Source organism: Bos indicus x Bos taurus, chromosome 11 (assembly GCF_003369695.1).
Source record: "Bos indicus x Bos taurus breed Angus x Brahman F1 hybrid chromosome 11, Bos_hybrid_MaternalHap_v2.0, whole genome shotgun sequence".
Taxonomy (NCBI): Eukaryota; Metazoa; Chordata; class Mammalia; order Artiodactyla; family Bovidae; genus Bos; species Bos indicus x Bos taurus.
The window spans coordinates 40,403,952-40,428,689 of NC_040086.1; the positions used below are offsets into that span (position 1 = coordinate 40,403,952).

The 24,738-nt window shown below is 37.3% G+C and overlaps 1 protein-coding gene across 7 annotated transcripts in view; it reads left to right on the forward strand.

Moving 5' to 3' along the window:
* The window catches only part of VRK2 (VRK serine/threonine kinase 2), a 110,855-nt gene that overhangs the window by 24,083 nt on the left and 62,034 nt on the right, over positions 1 to 24,738 (forward strand). For all 7 annotated transcript variants that reach the window (XM_027555356.1, XM_027555350.1, XM_027555354.1 and 4 more), the window contains exons 3-7: positions 8,072 to 8,121; positions 9,579 to 9,648; positions 12,439 to 12,526; positions 13,739 to 13,844; positions 14,999 to 15,091. In XM_027555356.1, the coding sequence (XP_027411157.1) occupies positions 8,072 to 8,121; positions 9,579 to 9,648; positions 12,439 to 12,526; positions 13,739 to 13,844; positions 14,999 to 15,091 (407 nt within the window). The remainder of the gene's footprint in view (positions 1 to 8,071; positions 8,122 to 9,578; positions 9,649 to 12,438; positions 12,527 to 13,738; positions 13,845 to 14,998; positions 15,092 to 24,738) is intronic.

A 24,738-nucleotide genomic window follows, 5' to 3' on the forward strand; every position in this document is an offset into this window, starting at 1 on the left:
TTGTGTCCGACTCTTTGCGACCCCACGAATCGCCGCATGCCCCAGGCCACCCTGTCCATCACCAACTCCCGGAGTTCACTCAGACTCACGTCCATCGAGTCAGTGATGCCATCCAGCCATCTCATCTCATCCTCTGTCGTCCCCTTCTCCTCTTGCCCCCAATCCCTCCCAGCATCAGAGTCTTTTCCAATGAGTCAACTCTTGGCATGAGGTGGCCAAAGTACTGGAGTTTCAGCTTTAGCATCATTCCTTCCAAAGAAATCCCAGGGCTGATCTCCTTCAGAATGGACTGGTTGGATCTCCTTGCAGTCCCTTGGAGAGACTCTCAAGAGTCTTCTCCAACACCACAGTTCAAAAGCATCAATTCTTTGGCGCTCAGCCTTCTTCACAGTCCAACTCTCACATCCATACATGACCACAGAAAAACCATAGCCTTGACTAGACGAACCTTTGTTGGCAAAACAATGTCTCTGCTTTTGAATATGCTGTCTAGGTTGGTCATAACTTTCCTTCCAAGGAGTAAGCATCTTTTAATTTCATGGCTGCAATCACTATGTGCAGTGATTTTGGAGCCCAGAAAAATAAAGTCTGACACTGTTTCCACTGTATCCCCATGTATTTCCGATGAAGTGATGGGACTGGATGCCATGATCTTCGTTTTCTGAATGTTGTTGAGCTTTAAGCCAACTTTTTCACTCTCCACTTTCACTTTCATCAAGAGGCTTTTGAGTTCCTCTTCACTTTCTGCCATAAGGGTGGTGTCATCTGCATATCTGAGGTGATTGATATTTCTCCTGGCAATCTTTATTCCAGCTTGTGTTTCTTCCAGTCCAGCGTTTCTCATGATGTACTCTGCATATAAGTTAAATAAGCAGGGTGACAATATACAGCCTTGATGAACTCCTTTTCCTATTTGGAACCAGTCTGTTGTTCCATGTCCAGTTCTAACTGTTGCTTCCTAACCTGCATACAAATTTCTCAAGAGGCAGATCAGGTGGTCTGGTATTCCCATCTTTTTCAGAATTTTCCACATCAGAGATACTAGTCTGTAATTTTCATGTAGTCTTTGTCTGAATTGATCGTTTCCATTGTCCTTCTAGTTCTATTTCATTTATTTCCATTCTGGTCTTTATTTCCTTTTTCTACTAATGTTGAGCTTCCTATTTCTAGTTCTTTGATATGTAAAGTTAGAATATATATTGGATTTTTCATTTTTCATAGTATAAAACTTTATTGTTACAAATTCCTTCTTAGAACTGTAACCCATAAGTACTGATACGTTTTGTTTCCATTTTCATTTGTCTCAAGTTATTTCTTGATTTTTGAAAAGTTGTTCTTTGAGCCAGTGATTGTTCAAGAGTATATTGTTCCAGTTTCCATATATTTGTGAATTTGCTAGTTTTTCTCTTGTAATTGATATCTAATTTTGTATCATTGTGGTCCAAAAAGGTACTTGGTAATACTTTATATGATTTCATTTTTCTTAAGTTTGTTACAACTTGCTTCATCACCTAACATGATCTAGCCTGAAAATATCTTCCCTGTGTACTTAAGAAGAATATATTCTGCTGCTGTTGTTGGACTCTTCTGTGTATGTCTATTAGATTTCTCTTATATAATGTTTAGTTTACATCCATTATTTCCCCATTAATTTCCTATCTGGATGATCTATCCATTGTTGAAAGTAGGGTATTGAAGCCCTATACTATTTTATTGCTATTCCCCCCTTTAGATCTGTTAATATTTGCTTTACATATTTAGGTTCACCTATCTTGGGTACATAGATATTTACAATTGTGATATCCTCTTGATGAAGTGATCCCTTTATCATTATATAATGATCTTACTTGTCTCTTGTTATAGTTTTTGGTTTAAAATATATTTTGTTTGACATAAGTGTAGTTTCCTTTGCTTTCTTTTGGTTTCCATTTACATAGAACATCTTTTTCCACCCCTTCACTTTCAGTCTTGTATGTCTTTGAATCAGAAACAAATCTCTTGTAGATGTCATATAGTTGGGTCCTTTTTATTTTTTTATACATTCAATCACCCTGTCTTTTGATTGGTTGATGAAGCCTGCTTTCTTGGTAAAAGTATGGGCAGTTAAAAAAATGTTTTATGTCAGGTTGAAAAGAAAATATATTCTTTTTTTTAATGTGGCCTTTAGATAAAAACTGTTAATTGTATTGTTTCAATTTATTTTTGTTGGTTGCCTATACATTATGAAATTGTATTAAAATCTTTCATGGTTTTTCCAGCTTTCTTTCAGTTAATTTCAGCTAATTAGTTTCTTATCTTTTTATTTTGTTTCTCTGTATCACTATGTTTTAGTTGTCTTATAAATAGTATACATGTATTTATTTTTTAACAACCTTAAAGTTTCTTTAGCTGGTGAGCTTAATCTACTCAAATTTATTATTATTATTGACATTTTTAAAAAATCAAAGATGTTATTGATTATAATGTACATCATCATTTTATATATGTATGTTAAGTCTCCACTGTGTGTGCTGCTAAGTTGCTTCAGTCGTGTCTGATACTTTGTAGCCATGTGTACTGTGGCCCACCAGGCTCTTCTGTCCATGGCGTTCTCCAGGCAAGGATACTGGAGCGAGTGGCCATGCCTGCCTCCAGGGAATCTTTCTGACCCAGGGATTGAACTCATGTCTCATGTCTCCTGCATTGGCAAGCAGCTCTTTTACCATTAGCACCACCTGGGAAACCCTAAGTCTCTACTAGGTGCTTGAAAGTTCATAATTGTCTTCCTCATGAATTATTTTTGTTTATTTAAGATCTACTGTATATGTAATGCCTGACACTGCCCATTAAACTATGACACAGTACCTTTAAAATAATCTTACATATGGAACACTCAATTGTTGCAGGCTGTGTAAGTCTTTGGTTGCCAATTTCAGAATCTCAAATGAATTTAACTAAAAGAGAGATTTATTAACTCTTGTAAGTGAGAAGTACAGGACTTTTTTGGCTTTAGGTATGAGTGACTCCAGGGCTTATGCAGTGTCACTAGGGCTCTTTCTCTCTCTGTGTCTTAACCCTACTTTTCTCAGTTCTGGATTTTATTTTCAGGCTTTATTTTCCATTTACTGGAGAAAAGTGATCCCTGATATTTCTAAGATTTTGGTATCCTTAAAGTTTATCATCTGTCTTGTGTTACTTAGTTACATCAGCTGCTATGGAAGACTCTTCTGCCTAGTTGAGCACTTTGCTTTTTCTGAACTAGTTATGGTGGCCAGTGGGCTTGTACATTCTAGATCGCCAGGCTTGGTCATGTGCCCAACTCTGGAATGTAAGGGAGGATGCACTATGATCGCAGCCCTACTAGGTCTACACAGATAGTTTGAGGTTGGGTTCCTCAAAGGGAAAATCAGGGAAAGTTTCCAGTGGATAGAAAAGAGATGCTAGGAAGGCAAATACCATGTATGTGTACAATGCATCCCTTTTCAGGTCATCAGACACCTCTTCAGAAATTTAAATAAAGATGTGAAACTACTTTTTTTTTAAATTAAATTTTATTTATCTTTAAATGAAACAAAGATGAATATTTTTAATGATAAAAGTTACAATTCACAAAGAAGATAGATAAAAGATTAATATACTGCTAAGTCACTTCAGTCGTGTCTGACTCTGTGCGACCCCATAGACGGCAGCCCACCAGGCTCCCCCATCCCTGGGATTCTCCAGGCAAGAACGCTGGAGTGGGTTGCCATTTCCTTCTCCAATGCATCAAAGTGAAAAGTGAAAGTGAAGTTGCTCAGTCGTGTCCGACTCCTAGCGACCCCATGGACTGCAGCCTACCAGGCTTCTCCGTCCATGGGATTTTCCAGGCAAGAGTACTGGAGTGGGTTGCCATTGCCTTCTCCAGAGGATCCTCCCAACCCAGGGATAGAATCTGAATCTCCCACATTGTAGGCAGATGTTTTACCATTTGAGCCACCAGGGAAGTTTACAGTAGAATTGTTTAATTAATTAACTGATTATTATAACGAGACCTCCTTGATCACTAGGACAATTTATTTGTTCACTGTCCATCTCCATGAGCCTTCTGGTCAATTGATTTTGAATTTAGGCCCTCCAATATAATCTGACTTGGAACTTTATAGAGAATATTGTATAGCTATCAAATGACAAGTGTGGGAATGATTCAAGTGTATGTCAACACGTGATTATGTTCATGTGAAATCATACGAAGAGAAGATTCAGATTATAGAGTGGAAAAGGTATATGGATTGAAATCAGCAAAGAGAAAGACATTGGACTGGTTGGATATCTTTTCCCCTACTTGCAATGTAATAAGTTACATATCGAATTAAAACTCTCGTTTTCTTTTTGGGCTTTTATGTTTCTTATATTCTGCTTTTCTGGCCACTTGCTTTCAGAATAGAAGCAGGGAGTCTCTACCAGCTTCTACCTCAGGAAGCAAAGACCATTCAGTTCAGTTCAGTCACTCAGTCGTGTCCGACTTTTTGCGACCCTATGAATTGCAGCACACCAGGCCTCCCTGTCCATCACCAACTCCCAGAGTTTACTCAGACTCATGTCCATTGAGTCGGTGATGCCATTCAGCCATCTCATCCTCTGTCATCCCCTTCTCCTCCTGCCCCCAATCCCTCCCAGCATCAGGGTCTTTTCCAATGAGTCAGCTCTTCGCATGAAGTGTCCAAAGTATTGGAGTTTCAGCTTTAGCATCATTCCTTCCAAAGAAGACCCAGGACTGATCTCCTTTAGAATGGACTGGTTGGATCTCCTTGCAGTCCAAGGGACTCTCAAGAGTCTTCTCCAGCACCACAGTCCAAAAGTATCAATTCTTTGGTGCTCAGATTTCTTCACAGTCTAACTCTCACATCCATACATGACTAGATGGACATTTGTTGGCAAACTCATGTCTCTGCTTTTGAATATGCTATCTAGGTTGGTCATAACTTTCCTTCCAAGGAGTAAGCGTCTTTTAATTTCATAGTTGCAATGACCATCTACAGTGATTTTACAGCCCCCCAAAATAAAGTCTGCCACTGTTTCCACTGTTTCCCCATCTATTTGCCATGAAATGATGGGATCAGATGCCATTATCTTAGTTTTCTGAACGTTGAACTTTAAGCCAACTTTTTCACTCTCCATTTTCACTTTCATCAAGAGGCTTTTTTGTTCCTCTTCACTTCCTGTCATAAGGGTGATGTCATCTGCATATCTGAGGTTATTGGTATTTCTCCCAGCAATCTTGATTCCAGCTTGTGCTTTTTCCAGCCCAGCATTTCTCATGATGTAATCTGCATATAAGTTAAATAAGCAGGGTGACAATATACAGCCTTGACGTACTCCTTTTCCTATTTGGAACCAGTCTGTTGTTCCATGTTCAGTTCTAACTGTAGTTTCCTGATCTGCATATAGGTTTCTCAAGAGGCAGGTCAGGTGGTCAGCTATTCCCATCTCTTTCAGAATTTTCCAGTTTGTTGTGATCCACACAGTCAAAGGCTTTGGCGTAGTCAATAAAGCAGAAATAGATGTTTTTCTGGAACTCTCTTGCTTTTTCCATGATCCAGCGGATGTTGGCAATTTGATCTCTGGTTCCTCTGCCTTTCCTAAAACCAGCTTGAACATCTGGAAGTTCACGGTTCACGTATTGCTGAAGCCTGGCTTGGAGAATTTTGAGCATTACTTTACTAGCGTGTGAGATGAGTGCAATTGTGCGATTGTTTGAGCATTCTTTGGCATTGCCTTTCTTTGGGATTGGAATGAAAACTGACCTTTTCCAATCCTGTGGCCACTGCTGAGTTTTCCAAATTTGCTGGCATATTCAGTGCACCACTTTCACAGCATCATCTTTCAGGATTTGAAAGAGCTCAACTGGAATGCCATCACCTCCACTAGCTTTGTTCGTAGTGATGCTTTCTAAGGCCCACTTGACTTCACATTCCAGGATGTCTGGCTCTAGGTGAGTGATCACACCATCGTGATTATCTGGGTCTTGAAGATCTTTTTTGTACAGGTCTTCTGTGTATTCTTGCCACCTCTTCTTTATATCTTCTGCTTCTGTTAGGTCCATACCATTTCTGTCCTTTATTGAGCTCATCTTTGCATGAAATATTCCCTTGGTATCTCTAATTTTCTTGAAGAGATCTCTAGTCTTTCCCATTCTGTTGTTTTCCTCTATTTCTTTGCACTGATTGCTGAGGAAGGCTTTCTTATCTCTCCTTGCTATTCTTTGGAACTCTGCATTCAGGTGCTTATATCTTTCCTTTTCTCCTTTGCTTTTTGCTTCTCTTCTTTTCACAGCTATTTGTAAGGCCTCCCCAGACAGCTGTTTTGCTTTTTTGCATTTCTTTTCCATGGTGATGGTCTTGATCCCTGTCTCCTGTACAATGTCACAAACCTCTATATATAGTTCATCAGGCACTCTATCTATCAGATCTAGTCCCTTAAATCTATTTCTTACATTGACTGTATAATCATAAGGGATTTAATTTAGGTCATACCTGAATGGTCTAGCGGTTTTCCCTTCTTTCTTCAATTTAAGTCTGAATTTGGCAATAAGGAGTTCATGATCTGAGCCATAGTCAGCTCCTGGTCTTGTTTTAAAGACCATTGCCTAGTTTCAATTACTGTATTGAGTGGACCAGGGTTAGGGCAGAATTACTTCTCTTCAGGCTTGGGGACCGTACTGGTAAAAATAGTTTGCCCTAGGGTGGGAGGAGGAAGGGGTTTCCTCATCTTTTCTTCTGTCAGGACTGGACCCCTTTACAGACTTTCTTCACTATTTTGTTTCCTAGGTATGGATAATTCATTCTTCCTGTGTTTCCCTTGGGACTACTGCATGGGTGAAAATGTAATGACTTTTATGTGAATAAAGATGTAAATAAGTTTAGTTTCTTTGTTACTGTGAAGAGGTATGGCTTCACAGTTTAACTAAAATTGAAATAATTTCTTCAACTGAGTAATAGCATTGCTAACATCAAAGTTTTTGGAGATTGATTAAGAAAATTGTGCATGAGTTGGCTTAATTGTGAAAGAGATTTAGTAAATTTATAACATTTTTTGCGTGTATTAAGTAATACAGTAGAGAAAAGACAAGGTGATAGGTAGGAGAAAGGGGTTAATGTTAGTAGTAATGAAAGGACATAGCATTTTGGTAAATACACTGAAAATTCACCTGAAAAATTTAATCTTATTCTCAATCTAAGTTTTTAATACTAGTTTGACCTTTTTACCTTTACTTTCCTAATATGCTAGCCTCTTGATAAATAAATATTTGTTAGTTGAATGAATAAAGGGATCAATGAAGAGTAAATAGATGAATGACAAAATTCTAAACCTTCACAATACAAATAAATATACATGTCAACTTCTCTTATTAAGATTTGAAAACAAAATAATCTTTTAATTTAGATAATGTAGATGAAATGTTTGATTTGGTTTAAGAATTTCAACAGTGAACTTTTCATAAGTTGGATTACTATATCTAAAATGCAAATAGTAATAAAATGAAGTAAGATAACTTGAATTTGAAATGAGCTTATATAATGAGATACATACTCTTTAATTTAAGAATAGTTGATTGCTACATTCAGGAGATGATTCTTTTTAAAGGCTTTATTCTCTTCAAACTTGATTTACTTTAGAATTTTGCCAAGTAAAAGTTGTTTTGAAGTTTCTACTTAAAATGAATCAGTTTTCACTTTGAATTATCATAGATTTTAATTTAGCAAAATAGAGTGAATAGATTATACTGTATATCATTTTGGGGTGTAATGCTGTATATCTAGAAAATAGTTTCTCCTGCATTTGGATCTATATGATTAATATAATCTACTGGTTTCCATGTTTGCATATTTGAATATGGCTTATGGTAAAGAGTATAGGCTATGGTGTCAGATTTGAATTTCATTCCCCAGTCTGCTACTTAGTGAGCAGATTATTCAACTTGTTAAACCTTAAGAAGGATCTTGTATAAAACAGAGATGGTACCATAAGAGGTTCTTAGCACAGTGTCTGGGGACATAGTAAACAATCAGGAATTGGAAACAACCATTTTTTCCCTTCACTGTTTGTTTTGCAGCTTTCCCCACAAATAAACCAGATAAAGATGCAAGGCATGTAATAAAAGTGGTAAGTATTACTCTTAAATTTATGTTTCACATACATTTGACTTTTTTATTTTCTGTTTTATTTCATTTTTGTAAAAATGTTTCTCATCTTAGTCTTCATGATTTTATGATCAACACAACAAACATTATTACATATTTTTACATTATAAAAATTTAAAGACTAGGGAATTTTGTTGTTCTTCATTGACGTTCTTCATTGACATTTATCATCCTTGTATCTTATCTAGATATCTATTTTCTCCTTCTCTTTTCCTCTCTGTTCTAGATGGTGAAGTCCATAATGGCAGGAATGAGGTTTTATTTGTGATTGCACCCCCTGTGCCTAGTATAATTAATGAAATATAGGAGAAACTCAGTAAAAGTATCATGTATGAATGAACCACCAAGGTAGTTTGCAGTGTATCCACTGTTTTGCATGTTAGTACACATGAATGTCTGTGTATGTGTACAATTCTCTTGATGAAGGTGAAAGAGGAGAGTGAAAAAGTTGGCTTAAAACTCAACATTCAGAAAACGAAGATCATGGCATCTGGTCCCATCACTTCATGGGAAATAGATGGGGATACAGTGGAAACAGTGGCAGACTTTATTTTTGGGGGCTCCAAAATCACTGCAGATGGTGACTGCAGCCATGAAATTAAAAGACGCTTACTCCTTGGAAGACAACTTATGACCAACCTAGACAGCATATTCAAAAGCAGAGACATTACTTTGCCAACAAAGGTCCGTCTAGTCAAGGCTATGGTTTTTCCTGTGGTCACGTATGGATGTGAGAGTTGGACTGTGAAGAAAGCTGAGCGCCAAAGAATTGATGTTTTTGAACTGTGGTGTTGGAGAAGACTCTTGAGAGTCCCTTGGACTGCAAGGAGATCCAACCAGTCCATTCTGAAGGAGATCAGCCCTGGGATTTCTTTGGAAGGAATGATGCTAAAGCTGAAACTCCAGTACTTTGGCCACCTCATGCCAAGAGTTGACTCATTGGAAAAGACTCTGATGCTGGGAGGGATTGGGGGCAGGAGGAGAAGGGGATGACAGAGGATGAGATGGCTGGATGGCATCACTGACTCGATGGACGTGAGTCTGAGTGAACTCCGGGAGTTGGTGATGGACAGGGAGGCCTGGTGTGCTGTGATTCATGGGGTCACAAAGAGTCGGACACGACTGAGCGACTGAACTGAACTGAACTGAACACATGAGTGTCTGTGTATGTGTACAATTCTCAGTGTTTTTAGTAAGTTCTTTCCATAAGAAGACTGCTTCCATGTGTAAGACTATATAGTGATACCATTACAAAATGTTAAAAATGAGATTCTTTATTTAGTGAGAAAATCTTGAGATTTTTGTGATTCAGGTACTATTATTTATTATATATGTATATTCGTATTTTCACATTTGAAATACCAATTCCATCTTTAAAACTTTTTTTCTAATAAAATCAATTGTTCTTTTCTTTTATAGGAATATCAAGAAAATGGCCCATTATTTTCAGAACTTAAATTTTATCAAAGAGCAGCAAAAAAAGACTGTAGTAAGTAAAATAAGTAAAGTAAGCTACTTCTATATATATGTTTGCTAAGTGGGAGTTAGTATTTTTGTCTTTTTCTGGCCTTATGGAAAATTTTTTTCAATTAGAAAATTTTATTGTAAAATGATACAGTTAATTGTTATGTAAAAACGACAGAGGTATATAAATAGTGATATTATGTACATAATGGGTTATATATTTCAAATCGAAGTTATTTGTTACCTTACATAAAATGTTGGATTGTTGATCGAAGCCACCAAGAGTTCTTCACGTGTAAAAGATGGAATGAAATTATTTCTTTTGCAAAAAACCATTTGGATGGAAAGGATATAAAGAAAAAACATTAAAATGGGCAGTAGATTATAAATTAAAGGAATGACCATAGAATAGATTAGGCCAAAGCATATGAAAATGATTATAAACATTAAAATGATTTAGAAAATAAGGTAAAAATATTGAAAATTTTTATGTTGGGAAATTAATTGGAGCTGAATATCAGATGTAAGAACTATTAGTTAGAGGATTAGACTATGAAGTAAATATGAGCAAGGCTAAGAAGAATAAAAGCATTTTGTAAAAACTATATGATACAGATGGATTTGTAAAGCTTGAAGGAAATTGATATGAGTAATGCCTGTATAATCAAGGTCATTTACATTATGTTTAGGAAAAAGAATGATGAGTCTCACATCAATAATTAACTTTGTTTTCTTTAATAAAACCTTCTGAACATCAAGACTGTAGTCTTTACTAACTGCTTAAACTATGTCAGAGTGACAAATAGAATCCATTAAACGTCATTGTTTATCAGTAGAGCTGTCTTAAACATTAAGCATATTTGGTAGAAAAGTGAAAAATTAAATAAGCTGCCTGATTTTTAAGTGGATTTGTTTTTTTTTTTAAACAAAATTTAATCAAAACAGTTTCTGTACAATATAGTTTCAGAGTAAGATGATTCTCCTGACCAATTTCTATTTTTTAAAAAAATCTTATTAATATTTGGCTCTGCCATGTCTTTGTTGCTGCTTGGGCTTTTCTCTAGTTGTAGTGAGCAGGGGCTACTCTCTAGTTGCGGTGCACAGCACAGGCTTCTTATTGTGGTTTCTCTTGTTGCCGAACATAAGCTCTGGGGCACATGGGCTGAGTAGTTGTGAGGCAGGGGCTCAGTTGCTCTGCAGTAATGTGCAATCTTCCCGGACCAGGGATTGAACCTGTGTCTGCTGCATTGGCAGGTGGATTCTTTCCCACTGAGTGACCAGTGAAGCCCCTTTTTTTTTTTTTTGCTACTCTGGTTTTAGGTTTTTAGTAATAAGAAAGAAAAAGCTGTCTTTCTACTGCTCCTTTGGTAGTTATCATATTTTTTTAATTTAAAAATTTAACAAGCATATAAGGGAATGAATTTTGTTAATGAATAGAACTGCTACTGCTAAGTCACTTCAGTCGTGTCCGACTCTGTGCGACCCCATAGACAGCAGCCCACCAGGCTCCCCCGTCCCTGGGATTCTCCAGGCAAGAACTCTCTGGGTTGCCATTTCCTTCTCCAATGCATGACGTGAAAAGTGAAAGTGTTTTATAGTTTCTGGTCTTACGTTTAGATCTTTAATCCATTTTGAGTTTATTTTTGTGTATGGTGTTAGAAAGTGTTCTAGTTTCATTCTTTTACAAGTGGTTGACCAGATTTCCCAGCACCACTTGTTAAAGAGATTGTCTTTAATCCATTGTATATTCTTGCCTCCTTTGTCAAAGATAAGGTGTCCATATGTGCGTGGATTTATCTCTAGGCTTTCTATTTTGTTCCATTGATCTATATTTCTGTCTTTGTGCCACTACCATACTGTCTTGATAACTGTGGCTTTGTAGTAGAGCCTGAAGTCAGGTAGGTTGACTCCTCCAGTTCCATTCTTCTTTCTCAAGATTGCTTTGGCTATTCAGCAAAACTAATACAATTATGTAAAGTTTAAAAATTTAAAAAAAAAAAAAAAAAAGTGAAAGTGAAGTCGCTCAGTCGTGCCCAACTCTTAGCGACCCCATGGACTGCAGCCTACCAGGCTCCTCCGTCCATGGCATTTTCCAGGCAAGAGTACTGGAGTGGGGTGCCATTGCCTTCTCCAAATGGATAGAAACATTTGGATAAATAGTGTGTCCTCAGTTTCTCAGTCGTGTCCGACTGAGAGCCCCATGGACTAGCCCACCAAGCTCCTTTGTCCATGGAATTTTTCAGGCATGAATACTGTAGTGGGTTGCCATTTTCTGCTCCAGGGGATCTTCCTGACTCAGGGATCAAACCTGTGTCTCTTGTGTCTCCTGCATTGCAGACAGATTCTTTACCACTGTTCCACCTGAGAAGCCCCCATACTACACTTGATCTTAGCTAAAAGGGTGAGAAGCAATAAATGATATTGGTGAATTTTATGACTATGACTATTTTTGTTTTTGTTGCATATTTATTTATTTACTATTATTTTTTTGGAGTATATTTAATATACAATATTGTATTCATTTCTTCTGTACTTTCTTTAGATTCTTTTTACATATAGATTATTAGAGTATTGAGTATAGTGATTATGACTTTTTAAATGTTAGAAATCTGTATTATGTATTTAATATTATCTGTTAATTATTGCAATAAATAGAATTTGAAACTGTTAGCTAGATATATTTGATTTTTAAAAAAATATTTTTAGGAAGGTCTAATTTCTATTTGTTAGCTAAATAAATTTAAGCATCTACACAAGTGTAAGAAATACCTTTCTAAAAATACATACTTTTTTCCTATTAAATTTGTCTTTACAGTCAAAAAATGGATAGAACTCAAAAAGCTTGATTATTTGGGAATTCCTCTGTTTTATGGATCTGGCATAACTGAATTCAAGGGAAAAAGGTAAAATGGAATTACTATAATCAGATATTGTCCTGTAACTATCTCTTATATGGTCTGTTAGTTATTTGTAGCTATATAGCTAGTTACCTAAAATGTAGTGGGTTATAATGACAAACTAATATTATCTTAGTTTCTGTGGGTCAGTTATCTATATAAAAATGGCTTCCCTAGATAGTTCTGGCTCAGGACTTCTCATGAGGATGTAGTCAGATGTCTTCTGGCTCTAGTCATTTTGACTGAGGAAGCTCATTCATGTGGCTATTGGCAGGCCTAAGAAGATCTGATTCTAAATTCACTCATGATTGTTGGCAGGCCTCACTTCCTCACTATGTAGGTCTCTCTGTTGGCTGCTTGAGTGTCAAAAAGACATAGCAGCCAGCTTCCAGTAATTGAAAGAGAGGACAGAGCACACACGAGAGTATACAGCCAAGAAGAAAGTCACAGTCCTTATGTAATCTTATTTTAGAAGTGATATCCCATCATTTCCCCTTTCTTAATGGTGCATCCATACCATATAATACTGTGCAGCCCATTAAAGAAATCAATTAGAGCACTACCAGTTGATTTGGAAGGATTTCAATGAGGTATTATTGAAAAAAGTGTGATGCAAAAAAGTTCTTATAAGAAGATCACATTTTTGTAAAACAGATGTAAAAATTTCTATATGCCTTTGTGTGTGGCTACATAGATACAGAACAGGGGCTGATGTGAGTATGTAAGTGAAGGGAAGTGAAGAAGAGGAGGAGGTCTCAAACAGAAAAGAAAAGGAAGAAGTGCATTTTTTAAAAAAACACAAGTTTATAAATTTATAGAGAAAGTAAATATGATTTTATAAGGTCAAGAAACAAATGTAAATAAAATATTCTGTATGGGAAAATAATTTGCTCAAGGCCATATGTCAAGAAGGTAGTAGAATCAAAATAAATTAAGTTCAAGACTAATTTAGAAGGGCTCCTCTTTTCATGATCTAAGACCGTGTAAGTGGCTCAGCACAGCTTGCTCTTCTACTTGGAAACTATCTGCAAAGTAAATACTTAGTAATGTGTTTCTGCAAAAGGCCAAGATTATTAATATGCATTCATTCTCAGTTAGTTCAGATTGGATCATTCTTCACTGTTAGGTTGGGGGCATTTTTCCATTGTTTCAAATTCGTAAATGGACCGTTTCTGCATTGCCGTTTTAACATCTCCTTTTGACTTCTCCTTCTTATAGTTACAGATTTATGGTAATGGAAAGACTGGGAATAGATTTGCAGAAGATCTCAGACCAGAATGGTACTTTTAAAAAGTCAACTGTCTTGCAGCTAGGTATCCGAATGGTAAGAAAGAATGACTCATTTCCCATGCTCCATTTTCAGATTATTTATTTGTTACAACATACAAATTGTTGCCCTTTGTGGAATTATCAGAGAATGAAGGATTATTGCCCTAGAAATGTCAGTTATTGAGAGTAGACGCTATTTTGGTGAAATTGATAACAGTGGGCTCTGTAAGTGACAGAATGTGCTGTGTTTGGCACTACAAACTCAATTAGGCTTTGGTTCTACTGTCTGATTTTTTTTTTTTCCTCACAGCTTTGTTTTACATACCAGGACAAGCTTGCATTGCTATAAGAATAACCTCTCTTTGTCAGTTATTTTTATGACTATGCAAAGTATGGCAAAATATATTATTTTCCAAACTACACATGTGATAAGGGGGTGCTGTAAAGTTTTTATTATGAGTTTGGGATGTTGGTAGTCATTAACGTGGCCGTGAATAATATCAGTGTATACTTTCCCAAGTAAGAAGCAATGAAATCTTACTAGCACCCATGCACACATTTTGTTTATACCACAAATTTGTCTTATCTTGTGGGTGTTTGGTTTGCCTAAACTTCATTTTATTTTTTCCAATTTAGATAGAATGTGACTGCCCCTGCCAGGTTGGGATGTGGCAAATAGAGTTCATTAATTTCCCCACTCGTCCTCTAGCCAGCCAACAAGTGTTTTTTGAGCACTAGGTGTAGGTAACATGCAAGTCGCAAGGGCTTCAGAGAGGAAACACAGATGTTTTCTGTTGCTCTACAGAGGGAGAATGGCTTTCTCTGTGGTAATGGACACGGTGTTTTGCTGAGTGGGCGTCATGATTATTTCACTTCAGTTCTCCGATTTTGCCATGTTTCTCCTCTTTGGACAGAAGATTTGGGCGTCAGACTGTCGGGGGTATTGCTGAGTCTTGGCTTCCTTTCCATCAGAGGTGCCCTTAAAACATTAAAACATTTGGTGTTCAAGGATCCTTTTATGCAACTTTTCCCCAGGATGCACGACCAGAACATGTGATAATTTTAGAATAGATAAATGCACAATTGGGAAATACATCACTTTGTCATTGTTAATATGAAAAAAAATGTGTTATTTTCTATTCAAAATGCTCAGGTTGATCATGAGTTCTAAATTGACATCAGTATAACTGTATATATTTCTTTTCACAGTTGGATGTTCTGGAGTATATACATGAAAATGAATATGTTCACGGTGATATAAAAGCGGCAAATCTACTCTTGGGTTACAGAAATCCAGATCGGGTAAATACAGTATTAAACTGTTGCCTTCAGTAAGGATCCTCAAAGTACTATACTGAGACAGATATTCAGAAAACAAACTCCTAACTGGGAAGAGTTTGCAAATGAGGACTTAACATGATGAGTGTTATAATTTATCTTATCTTGCTTATCTAATTTAATGCACTAAACTAATAAGTAGGGCTTCCCTGGTGGCTCAAATGTTAAAGAATCTGCCTGCAGTGCAGAAGATTTCAGCTTCAATCCCTGGGTTGGGAAGATCCCCTGGAGGTGGAAATGGCAACCCACTGCAGTATTCTTGCCTGGAGAATTCCATTGACAGAGGGGCCTGGCAGGCTAGTCAGTGGGGTTGCAAAGAGTCAGACACAACTGAGCAACTTTCACTTTTTGAACTAATATGAGGAAACTGAGACCTGGTTCAGTTCAGTTCAGTCACTCAGTCGTCTCCAACTCTTTGTGACCTGATGGACTGCAGCACGCCAGGCTTCCCTGTCACCAATTCCCATCACCAATTCCCGGAGCTTACTCAAGCTCGTGTCCATCAAGTTGGTGATACCATCCAGCCATCTCATCCTCTGTCATCCCCTTCTCCTCCTGCCTCCAATCCCTCCCAGCATCAGGGTCTTTTCCAAGGAGTCAACTTTTCGCATGAGGTGGCCAAAGTACTGGAGTTTCAGCTTCATCATCAGTCTTTCCAATGAACACCCAGGACTGGTCTCCTTTAGGATGGACTGATTGGATCTCCTTGGCGTCCAAGGGACTCTCAAGAGTCTTCTCCAACACCACCGTTCAAAAGCATCAATTCTCCAGTGCTCAGCTTTCTTTATAGTCCAACTCTCACATCCATACATGACCACTGGAAAAACCATAGCCTTGACTAGACGGACCTTTGTTGGCAAAGTAATGTCTCTGCTTTTGAATATGCTATCTAGGTTGGTCATAACTTTCCTTCCAAGGAGCAGGCGTCTTTTAATTTCATGGCTGTGATCACCATCTGCAGTGATTTTGGAGCCTAAAAAAATAAAGTCTGACACTGTTTCCACTGTTTCCCCATCTATTTGCCATGAAGTGATGGGACCGGATGGGACATTTTCTGAATGTTGAACTTTAAGCCAACTTTTTCACTCTCCTCTTTCACTTTCATCAAGAGGCTTTTTAGTTCCTCTTCACTTTCTGCCATAAGAGTGGTGTCATCTGCATATCTGAGGTTATTGATATTTCTCTTGGCAATCTTGATTCCAGCTTGTGCTTCTTCCAGCCCAGCGTTTCTCATGATGTACTCTGCATATAAGTTAAATAAGCAGGGTGACAATATACAGCCTTGATGTACTCCTTTTCCTATTTGGAACCAGTCTGTTGTTCCATGTCCAGTTCTAAGTGTTGCTTCCTGACCCGCATATAGGTTTCTTAAGAGGCAGGTCAGGTGGTCTGGTATTCCCCAGCTTTACTGAGGTTTAATTGACAAAAATTGCATATGTTTAAGTTGCACAACATGAATTTTTAAGGTACACAAAGTGATGATTTATTATACATATGTATTGTGAAATGGTTAATCAAATTAACACATCGATCACTTCAAATAGTTGCTTTTTGTTTTGTTTTATGGTGAGAACACATAAGATGTACTCTTTCAAAAAATTTGAAGTACATCGTCACCGTGTTGGGCATTAGATCCCCAGAACTTACTCATCTTCTAACTAAAAGTTTGTACTCTTTGACCAACTCTCTCCATTTCTTCCAGCTCCCTCCCCCCACCAGCCCCTAGCACTACTGTTCTACACTCTGGTTCTATAAGTTACCTTTTGTATATGCCACATGTTAGTGAGATCATGCAGTGTTGTCTTGCAGTGTGTCTTATTTCACTTAGCATTATGTCCTCTGGGTTCATCCATGTTGTTGCAAGTTGTGTATTTCTATCCTTTTTATGATTGATTGTACATGTATATAGCACATTTTCTTTATCTGTTTATCCATCAGTAGACACTAAGGTTGTTTATATGTCTTGGCTACTTTTAATAATGCTGCAATAACAGGGGAATACAGATATTACTTCAAGATAATGATTTCTTTTCCTTTGGATATATATCCAGAAGTGGTTTGCTGGGTCATATGGTAATTCAGTTTTTAATGTTTATTTTTTTTTTTTTCTGAAGACGCTCCATACTGTTTTCTGTGCTTCCCAGGTGGCACTGTGGGTAAATAATCTGCCTGGCAATGCAGGAAACGCAAACCTGCAGGTTTGATCCTGGGTCGAGAAGATCTCTTGGAGTAGGAAATAGCAATACATTCCAATATTATTTCAGGAAAATTCCGTGGACAAAGGAGCCTGGTGGGCTGCAGTCCATGGGGTTGCAAGAATCAGAGAGGACTGAGCACGCATGCACGCACACACATACTGTTTTCCGTAATGACTGTACCGGTTTACATTCCCACCAACAGTTGTCCAGGGGCTCCCTTTTCTCCAAACCCTCACTAACATTTGCTGTCTGTAATAGCCTTCTAACAGGTATGAGGTGATGTCTCATTATGGTTTTGATTTTTCGTTTCCCTGATAATTAATAATGTTGAGCATTTTTTCATACACTTATTGACCATTTGTATGTCTTCTTTGGAAAAAATGTCTCTCTAGGTTCCCTTGTCTGTGTTTTAATTGATTTATTTTGTTTTGCAAGTGAGTTTTATGGGTTCTTATATATTTTGGATGTTAACCCTTAGCAGATATGTGGTTTGCAGGTATTCTCTCCCATCCCATCGGTTGCCTTTTCATTTTGTTGATGATTTCCTTGGCTGTGGGGGATCATTTTCGTTTGATGTAGTCCTACTTGTATATTTTTGGTTTTGTTTACCTATACCTTTGGTTTCAGTTGCAAAAAAATCATTGCCAAAACCAGTGCTCATGGATTGGAAGAATTAACACTGTTAAAATGTCTATACTGCCCAAAGCATGCACATGAGTTTGGATGAACTCCAGGAGTTGGTGATGGACAGGGAGGCCTGGCGTGCTGCAATTCATGGGGTCGCAAAGAGTTTCACACAACTGAGCAACTGAACTGAACTGAACTGAACCCAAAGCAGTCTATAGATTCAGTGCAGTCCTTCCCAAAGGTCCAGTGATATTTTTCACAGAAATAAAAACCCAGTCCTCAAATGTGTATGGAAGCAAAAAAGACCCTGAAAAGCCAAAGCACTCTGGAGAAAGAACAAATCTGGAGGCATTATACGTCATGATTCGAACTATATTGCTGTGCTCTAGTAATCAAAGCAGTATACTATTGGCATAAAAGCAGACCCAGCACAATGGAACAGAATTGAGAGTAATGCATATATGATCAGTTAATCTTTGACAAGGGTGCCAGGAATATTCAATGGGGCAGAGATAGTTTCATCAATAAATGGTGGTGGGAAAATGGGATATATACATGCAAAAGAGTGGACTTGGATTCTTATACCATATACAAGAATAAGCTCAAAATTTTTCAAAGACTTAATTGGAAGACTTGAAACTGTACATCTAGAAGAAACCTAGGGAGGCAGCTTAATTTTAATTGATTTAAATTTATAAGCCACATGTCGCTAACAGCCAATGCATCAGCAGAGATTTAAAAAGTTAAAAAATGGAGTGTATAAAAAAATAGCATTTAGCTGGGTGTTTAACTGAACTGTACACGAAGAGAGAAATTTCTTAATAAAAATACCCCTAAAATCTTAGAAAATATGGAGAAATTTCAAGTTTTAAGATGTCTGTATATTTTAAAAAATTGGAAAAGGAAAGGCAAATGAAAAGCTGAGAAGTATTTATGACAGACAAACTTTAGGATATATAGCAAGTTTAAAAAAATTAAAATAAAAAACAACAGTTTCTTAAAACAATGATTAAAAAGAATGAACAACATAGAAGAAATAGAACTGTTTGAGAAATAGATGAAAAAAAGTTCCCCATCACTAACAACTGAGATGTACAAATCAAAACAGTGAGGCAACATTTCACAAGACTTACCAAATAGGAAAAGTCTAAAATAATAATCCGATGACATTCAGGCTGATGAGCATACAGGCACTTGTAGAATGCCAGTGGGAATGTAAATTAAATGAGAGTAGGAGATAAAATCAAGTTAATGGAAGTACAATTTGGAAATATATATTAAAAGCCTTTAAAAGTGTGCCTGCTTTTTTAAGGTTAGATTTATTGAAATATAATTTATAAACAATAAAATCCACCTTAAGTATATAGTGTGGTGTGTATTTACACATGTATATTGTATAACCAGCACCACAAGACATAGAGCATTTCTATCATCCTCAGTCAGTCCCCTTCTCTCACCGAGGCAATGATTTCAGGCTTTTTTTCCCCTACGTTTTTAGCAATGCCATATAAATGGACTTACAGGTTTTTACTCTTTGTGTCTGGTTTCCTTTACTTAGCATATTTCTGAGGTTGATCCATGCTGTAGTTCGTTAGTAGTTTCTTCCTCTTTAATGATAGGTAGTAGTCCATTAAAAACTATTGCAGTTTCTTTCCTGTTTACTTCTGGATAGATATTTGTGTTGTTTCCAGTTTTTGAGAATGAGGATGTATAAATTTGTGAATGAGGGTGTATAAACACTTACGTACAGGTTTTTGTATAGGTTATATATTTTAACTTCTTCTGGGTAAATAACTAGGCATGGAATTTTCAGACTATGTCAACGTGTATGTGTGCTAAATCGCTTCAGTGGTATCCAGCTCTTTGTGACCCTATGGAACATAGCCCAGCAGGCTGTTCTGTTCATGGTATTTTCCAGGCAAGGATACTGGAGTGGATTGCCATGCCCTCCTCCAGGGGATCTTCCCAATCCAGGGATCAAACCTGTGCCTCTTGAGTCTCCTGCATTGGCAGTTGGGTTCTTTACCACCAGTGCCACCTGGGAAGCCCCATGTGAATGTGTATGTATGACTTTAAAAGAAATAGCCACATTGTTTTCCAGAGTGATTGTACCATAATATATTCCCAAAGGCAATGTAGATAATTCCAGCTGTTCTATTACATGCCACCATTTGGGCTTCATTAGTTGTAAAAATTTAAGCCATTATAGTAGATGTGTGGTTATATTGAAGGTTATTTAGGTTATAGTAGGTTATTTATTTATTTTTGGTGATGCTTGGTCTTTGCTGCTGCCTATCAGTTCAGTTCAGTTCAGTAACTCAGTCGAGTCTGACTCTGCGACCCCATGAACCGCAGCACACCAGGCCTCCATGTCCATCACCAGTCCTGGAGTCCACCCAAACCCATGTCCATTGAGTCGGTGATGCCATCCAACCATCTCATCTTCTGTTGTCCCCTTCTCCTGCCCTCAATCTTTCCCAGCATCAGGGTCTTTTCATATAAGTCAGCTCTTTGCATCAGGTGGCCAAAATATTGGAGTTTCAGCTTCAACATCAGTCCTTCCAATGAACACCCAGGACTGATCTCCTTTAGGATGGACTGGTTGGATCTCCTTGCAGTCCAAGGGACTCTCAAGAGTCATCTCCACAACCACAGTTCAGAAGCATCAATTCTTCAGTGCTCAACTTTCTTTATAGTCCAACTCTCACATCCATACATGACCACTTGAAAAACCATAGCCTTGACCAGATGGACCTTTGTTGACAAATTAATGTCTCTGCTTTTTAATGTTATCTAGGTTGGTCATAACTTTCCTTCCAAGGAGTAAGCGTCTTTTAATTTCATGGCTGCAATCACCATCCGCAGTGATTTTGGAGCCCAGAAAAATAAAGTCAGCCACTGTTTCCCCATCTATTTGCCATGAAGTGATGTGACCAGATGCCATGATCTTAGTTTTCTGAATGTTGAGCTTTAAGCCAACTTTTTCACTCTCCTCTTTCACTTTGATCAAGAGGCCCTTAGTTCTTCTTCACTTTCTGCCATAAGGATGGTATCATCTGCATATCTGAGGTTATTGATATTCAGACTGATTTGAAGAAAGTGGGGAAAACCACTAGACCATTCAGGTATGACCTAAATCAAATCCCTTATGACTATACAGTGGAAGTGAGAAATAGATTTAAGGGACTAGATCTGATAGAGTGCCTGATGAACTATGGACAGAGGTTCATGATATTGTACAGGAGACAGGAATCAAGACCATCCCCAAGAAAAAGAAATGCAAAAAAGCAAAATGTCTGTCCGAGTAAGCCTTACAAATAGCTGTGAAAAGAAGAGAAGCAAAAAGCAAAGGAGAAAAGGAAAGATATACCCATTTGAATTCAGAGTTCCAAAGAATAGTAAGGAGAGATAAGAAAGCCTTCCTCAGCAATCAATGAAAAGAAATAGAGGAAAAGAACAGAATGGGAAAGACTGGAGATCTCTTCAAGAAAATTAGAGCTACCAAGGGAACATTTCATGCAAAGATGGGCTCAATAAAGGGCAGAAATGGTAGGCACCTAACAGAAGCAGAAGCTGCTGCCTATAGGCTACTCTTTATTGCGGTGTGTGGGTTTTTCACTGCAGTGGCTTCTCTTGTTGTGAAGCACAGGCTCTAGGTTGCACACGTTGCAGTAGTTGTGACATGGGGGCTCAGCTGCCCTCCGGCATGTGGGATCTTAGTTTCCAGACCATGGATCAAACACACATCATGCATAGGTAGGTACATTCTCAACCACTGGACCATGAGAAACGTCCCCTAGTAGCAGGGTTTTTTTTAAGTTGTTATTTTATTTATCCCACCTACAGTGGGAGTGTAAATCCAGCCATTTTATTCCCACTTTGCCCTAAGTCAGCTTCTCTTGTGGCTTAGCTGGTAAAGAATCCACCTGCAATGTAGGGGACTTAGGTTCAATCCCTGGGTTGGGAAGATCCTCTGGAGAAGGGAAAGGCTACCCTCTCCAGTATTCGGGCCTGGAGAATTCCATGGACTGTATAGTCCATGGGGTCACAAAGAGTCAGGCAGGACTGAGCGACTTTTACTTTCACTTTGCCATAAATAAAAAGGACCAGTTTTTAAAATTTATTTATTTATTGTGAATAGTTTGCTCATGTCTTTTGCCCATTTTTCTGATATGTTTTTGTCTTTAGTCCTTGATTTTGAAGAGTTCTTTAGATGTGAATTATATCAGCTTTCATCTATTCCATATTTTGCAGATATTTTCTCCCAATTTGATTTTTGCTCTTTGATTATACTTATGTTGTTTTATTTCCATGTAGAAGATGAATTTTAAAATTTTTAGTGGTCAAATTTACCAGTCATTCATTACTAAGGATGTTGAGTCATGGTTAGTAACCTTGTTCTTGCTGCTTAGTTGCTAAATTGTGTCCGACTCTTTTGCGACCCCATGGACTGTAGCCTACCAGGCTCCTTGATCAATGGGATTTCCCAGGCAAGAGTACTGGAGTGCTTTTCCATTTCCTTTTCCAGGGGATCTTCCTAACCCACAGATCGAGCATGTGTCTCTTGAGTCTCCTGCATTGGCAGGTGGGTTCTTTACGATTGAGCCACCAGGGAAGCCCATCTTGTTCTACAAACAGGTTTATATGAATTTTATTATATGGTTTCATTTTTTACATTTAAATCACTTATTCACTTAGAGTTTATTCTTTTACATGACAGGAGGTGTCAACCCCATGTTATCTTTTCCTAAATGATTTTCCAAGTTTTCAAAAACTTGGAACTATTTTATAATAGTTCTATAAACTATAAGCTATTTTTAAAAAGCAAAACTTTGCTTCAGTGATGTTAGATACCGCCTTTGTTATATACTAAATTTCCATATGTACTTGAGTTTATTCATGTACTTCCATTGGATCTTTCTGATTTGATGTCTGTGCTTCATTCCCATACTAGTGCATTAATTTCTGAGGCTTTGTAATGTATTTTAATATCCAGTAGGTCTGATAGTGCCTTGTAGAGTTTCTTTTTCAGTGTTAGTCTAGCTATTCATATTTTTCTATGTTCTGTTGTGTAGCTTCATTTGAAAAAATACTTGTTGGTGTTCTCATTGAAATTTTGTTAAAACTTTTAAAATTAATTTAGGGAATACCTGACATCTTTATGATGTATAGATGTTCTATTCAATAACAAAGAATGTTTTTGAATTCCATCAGTTTTTGCATTTGTTTCTTCTGAGTGATTATTGTTTGTATATATGGAAGATACTGATTTTTGAGCATTCATGGTATATTCTGTTAATTTACTAAATTTGTTGGAGGTGGTTTTAGTAGTGATTGTCCAGGGTTTTCTTGGGAAATTGTTGTATCATATGCAACTAAATGTAATTTTCCTTCCTTTCCAGTTCTTATGTTTCTGATTTGTTTTGCCTAACATGGATCCAGTATATGGTAAATTGTAGTAAAAGTCATGATCATCTTTTTCTCTTCTTGATCTTAGTGAAATGCCTAAAAGTAGTACCTCATTAAATACGATACTGGCTTTAGGACTAAGGTGTGCATGTGAGTGTGTGTGTATGTCTTTATGGCTATAATAAGGAAATAATCAGTGGAAACAGGGACAGACTTTATTTTTGAGGGCTCCAAAATCACTGCAGATGGTGACTGCAGCCATGAAATTAAAAGATGCTTGCTCCTTAGAAGAAAAGTTATGACCAACTTAGACAGCATATTAAAAAGCAGAGACCTAACTTTGCCAACAAAGGTCCGTCTAGCCAAAGCTATGGTTTTTCCAGTGGTCATGTATGGATGTGAGAGTTGAACTATAAAGAAAGCTGAGTGCTGAAGAATTGATGCTTTTGAACTGTGGTGTTGGAGACGACTCTTGAGAGTCCCTTGGACAGCAAGGAGATCCAACCATTGAATCCTAAAGGAAATCAGTCCTGAATATTCATTGGATGGACTGATATTGAAGCTGAAACTCCAATCTTTTGGCCACCTGATGTGAAGAACTGACTCATTTGAAAAGAGTTGGGAAAGATTGAAGGCGGGAGGAAAAGGGGGCGACAGAGGATAAGATGTTGAATGGCATCAAGGACTCGATGGACGTGAGTTTGAGTAGGTTCTGGGAGTTGGTGATGGACAGGGAGGCCTGGTGTGCTGCAGTCTATGGGGTCGCAGAGAGTCAGACACAACTGAACTACTGAACTGAACTGAAGGAAATAATCACCTGTTTCTCTGTTCTTGAATGGGTGTTTTGTTTTTATGGAATGAGTATTAAATTTTGTCAAATGATTGTTTATCATGTATTGAAATGATCATGGTTTTCTCAGGTCAGTTAATATGGCATAATATATTATGCCATAATATAATATGGCCTTTCTTCTAATAGTGAACCAACCTTACTTTCCAGAGATAAATCTCATTTGTTGTTGTATGTTATTTACTAAATATGGAAATGAAGTTTGTTCACTAATATTTTATGTAGTTTTTATTTATATTGGTATTTGTAAGTGATACTGGCCTGTAATTATCTGTTTTATCATATTCAGGTATCATAAAAAGACTTCATAAAAAGAATTTGAGATTTCTCTTCATTTTCTGTGTTCTAGGACTATTTCTATTACATTGATACCATTTGCTTTTTTAATGTGAAATTGTCTGGTTCTACTGAGGATATTGCTTGTTACTTTTGATTTTTTTCCCTATGGAAATTGGTTGTTAAGCTCTTTATCTCTACTTGGGTCAATTTTAGTAGTTTTCAGTTTTGTCTAGTTTTTCAAATTAATT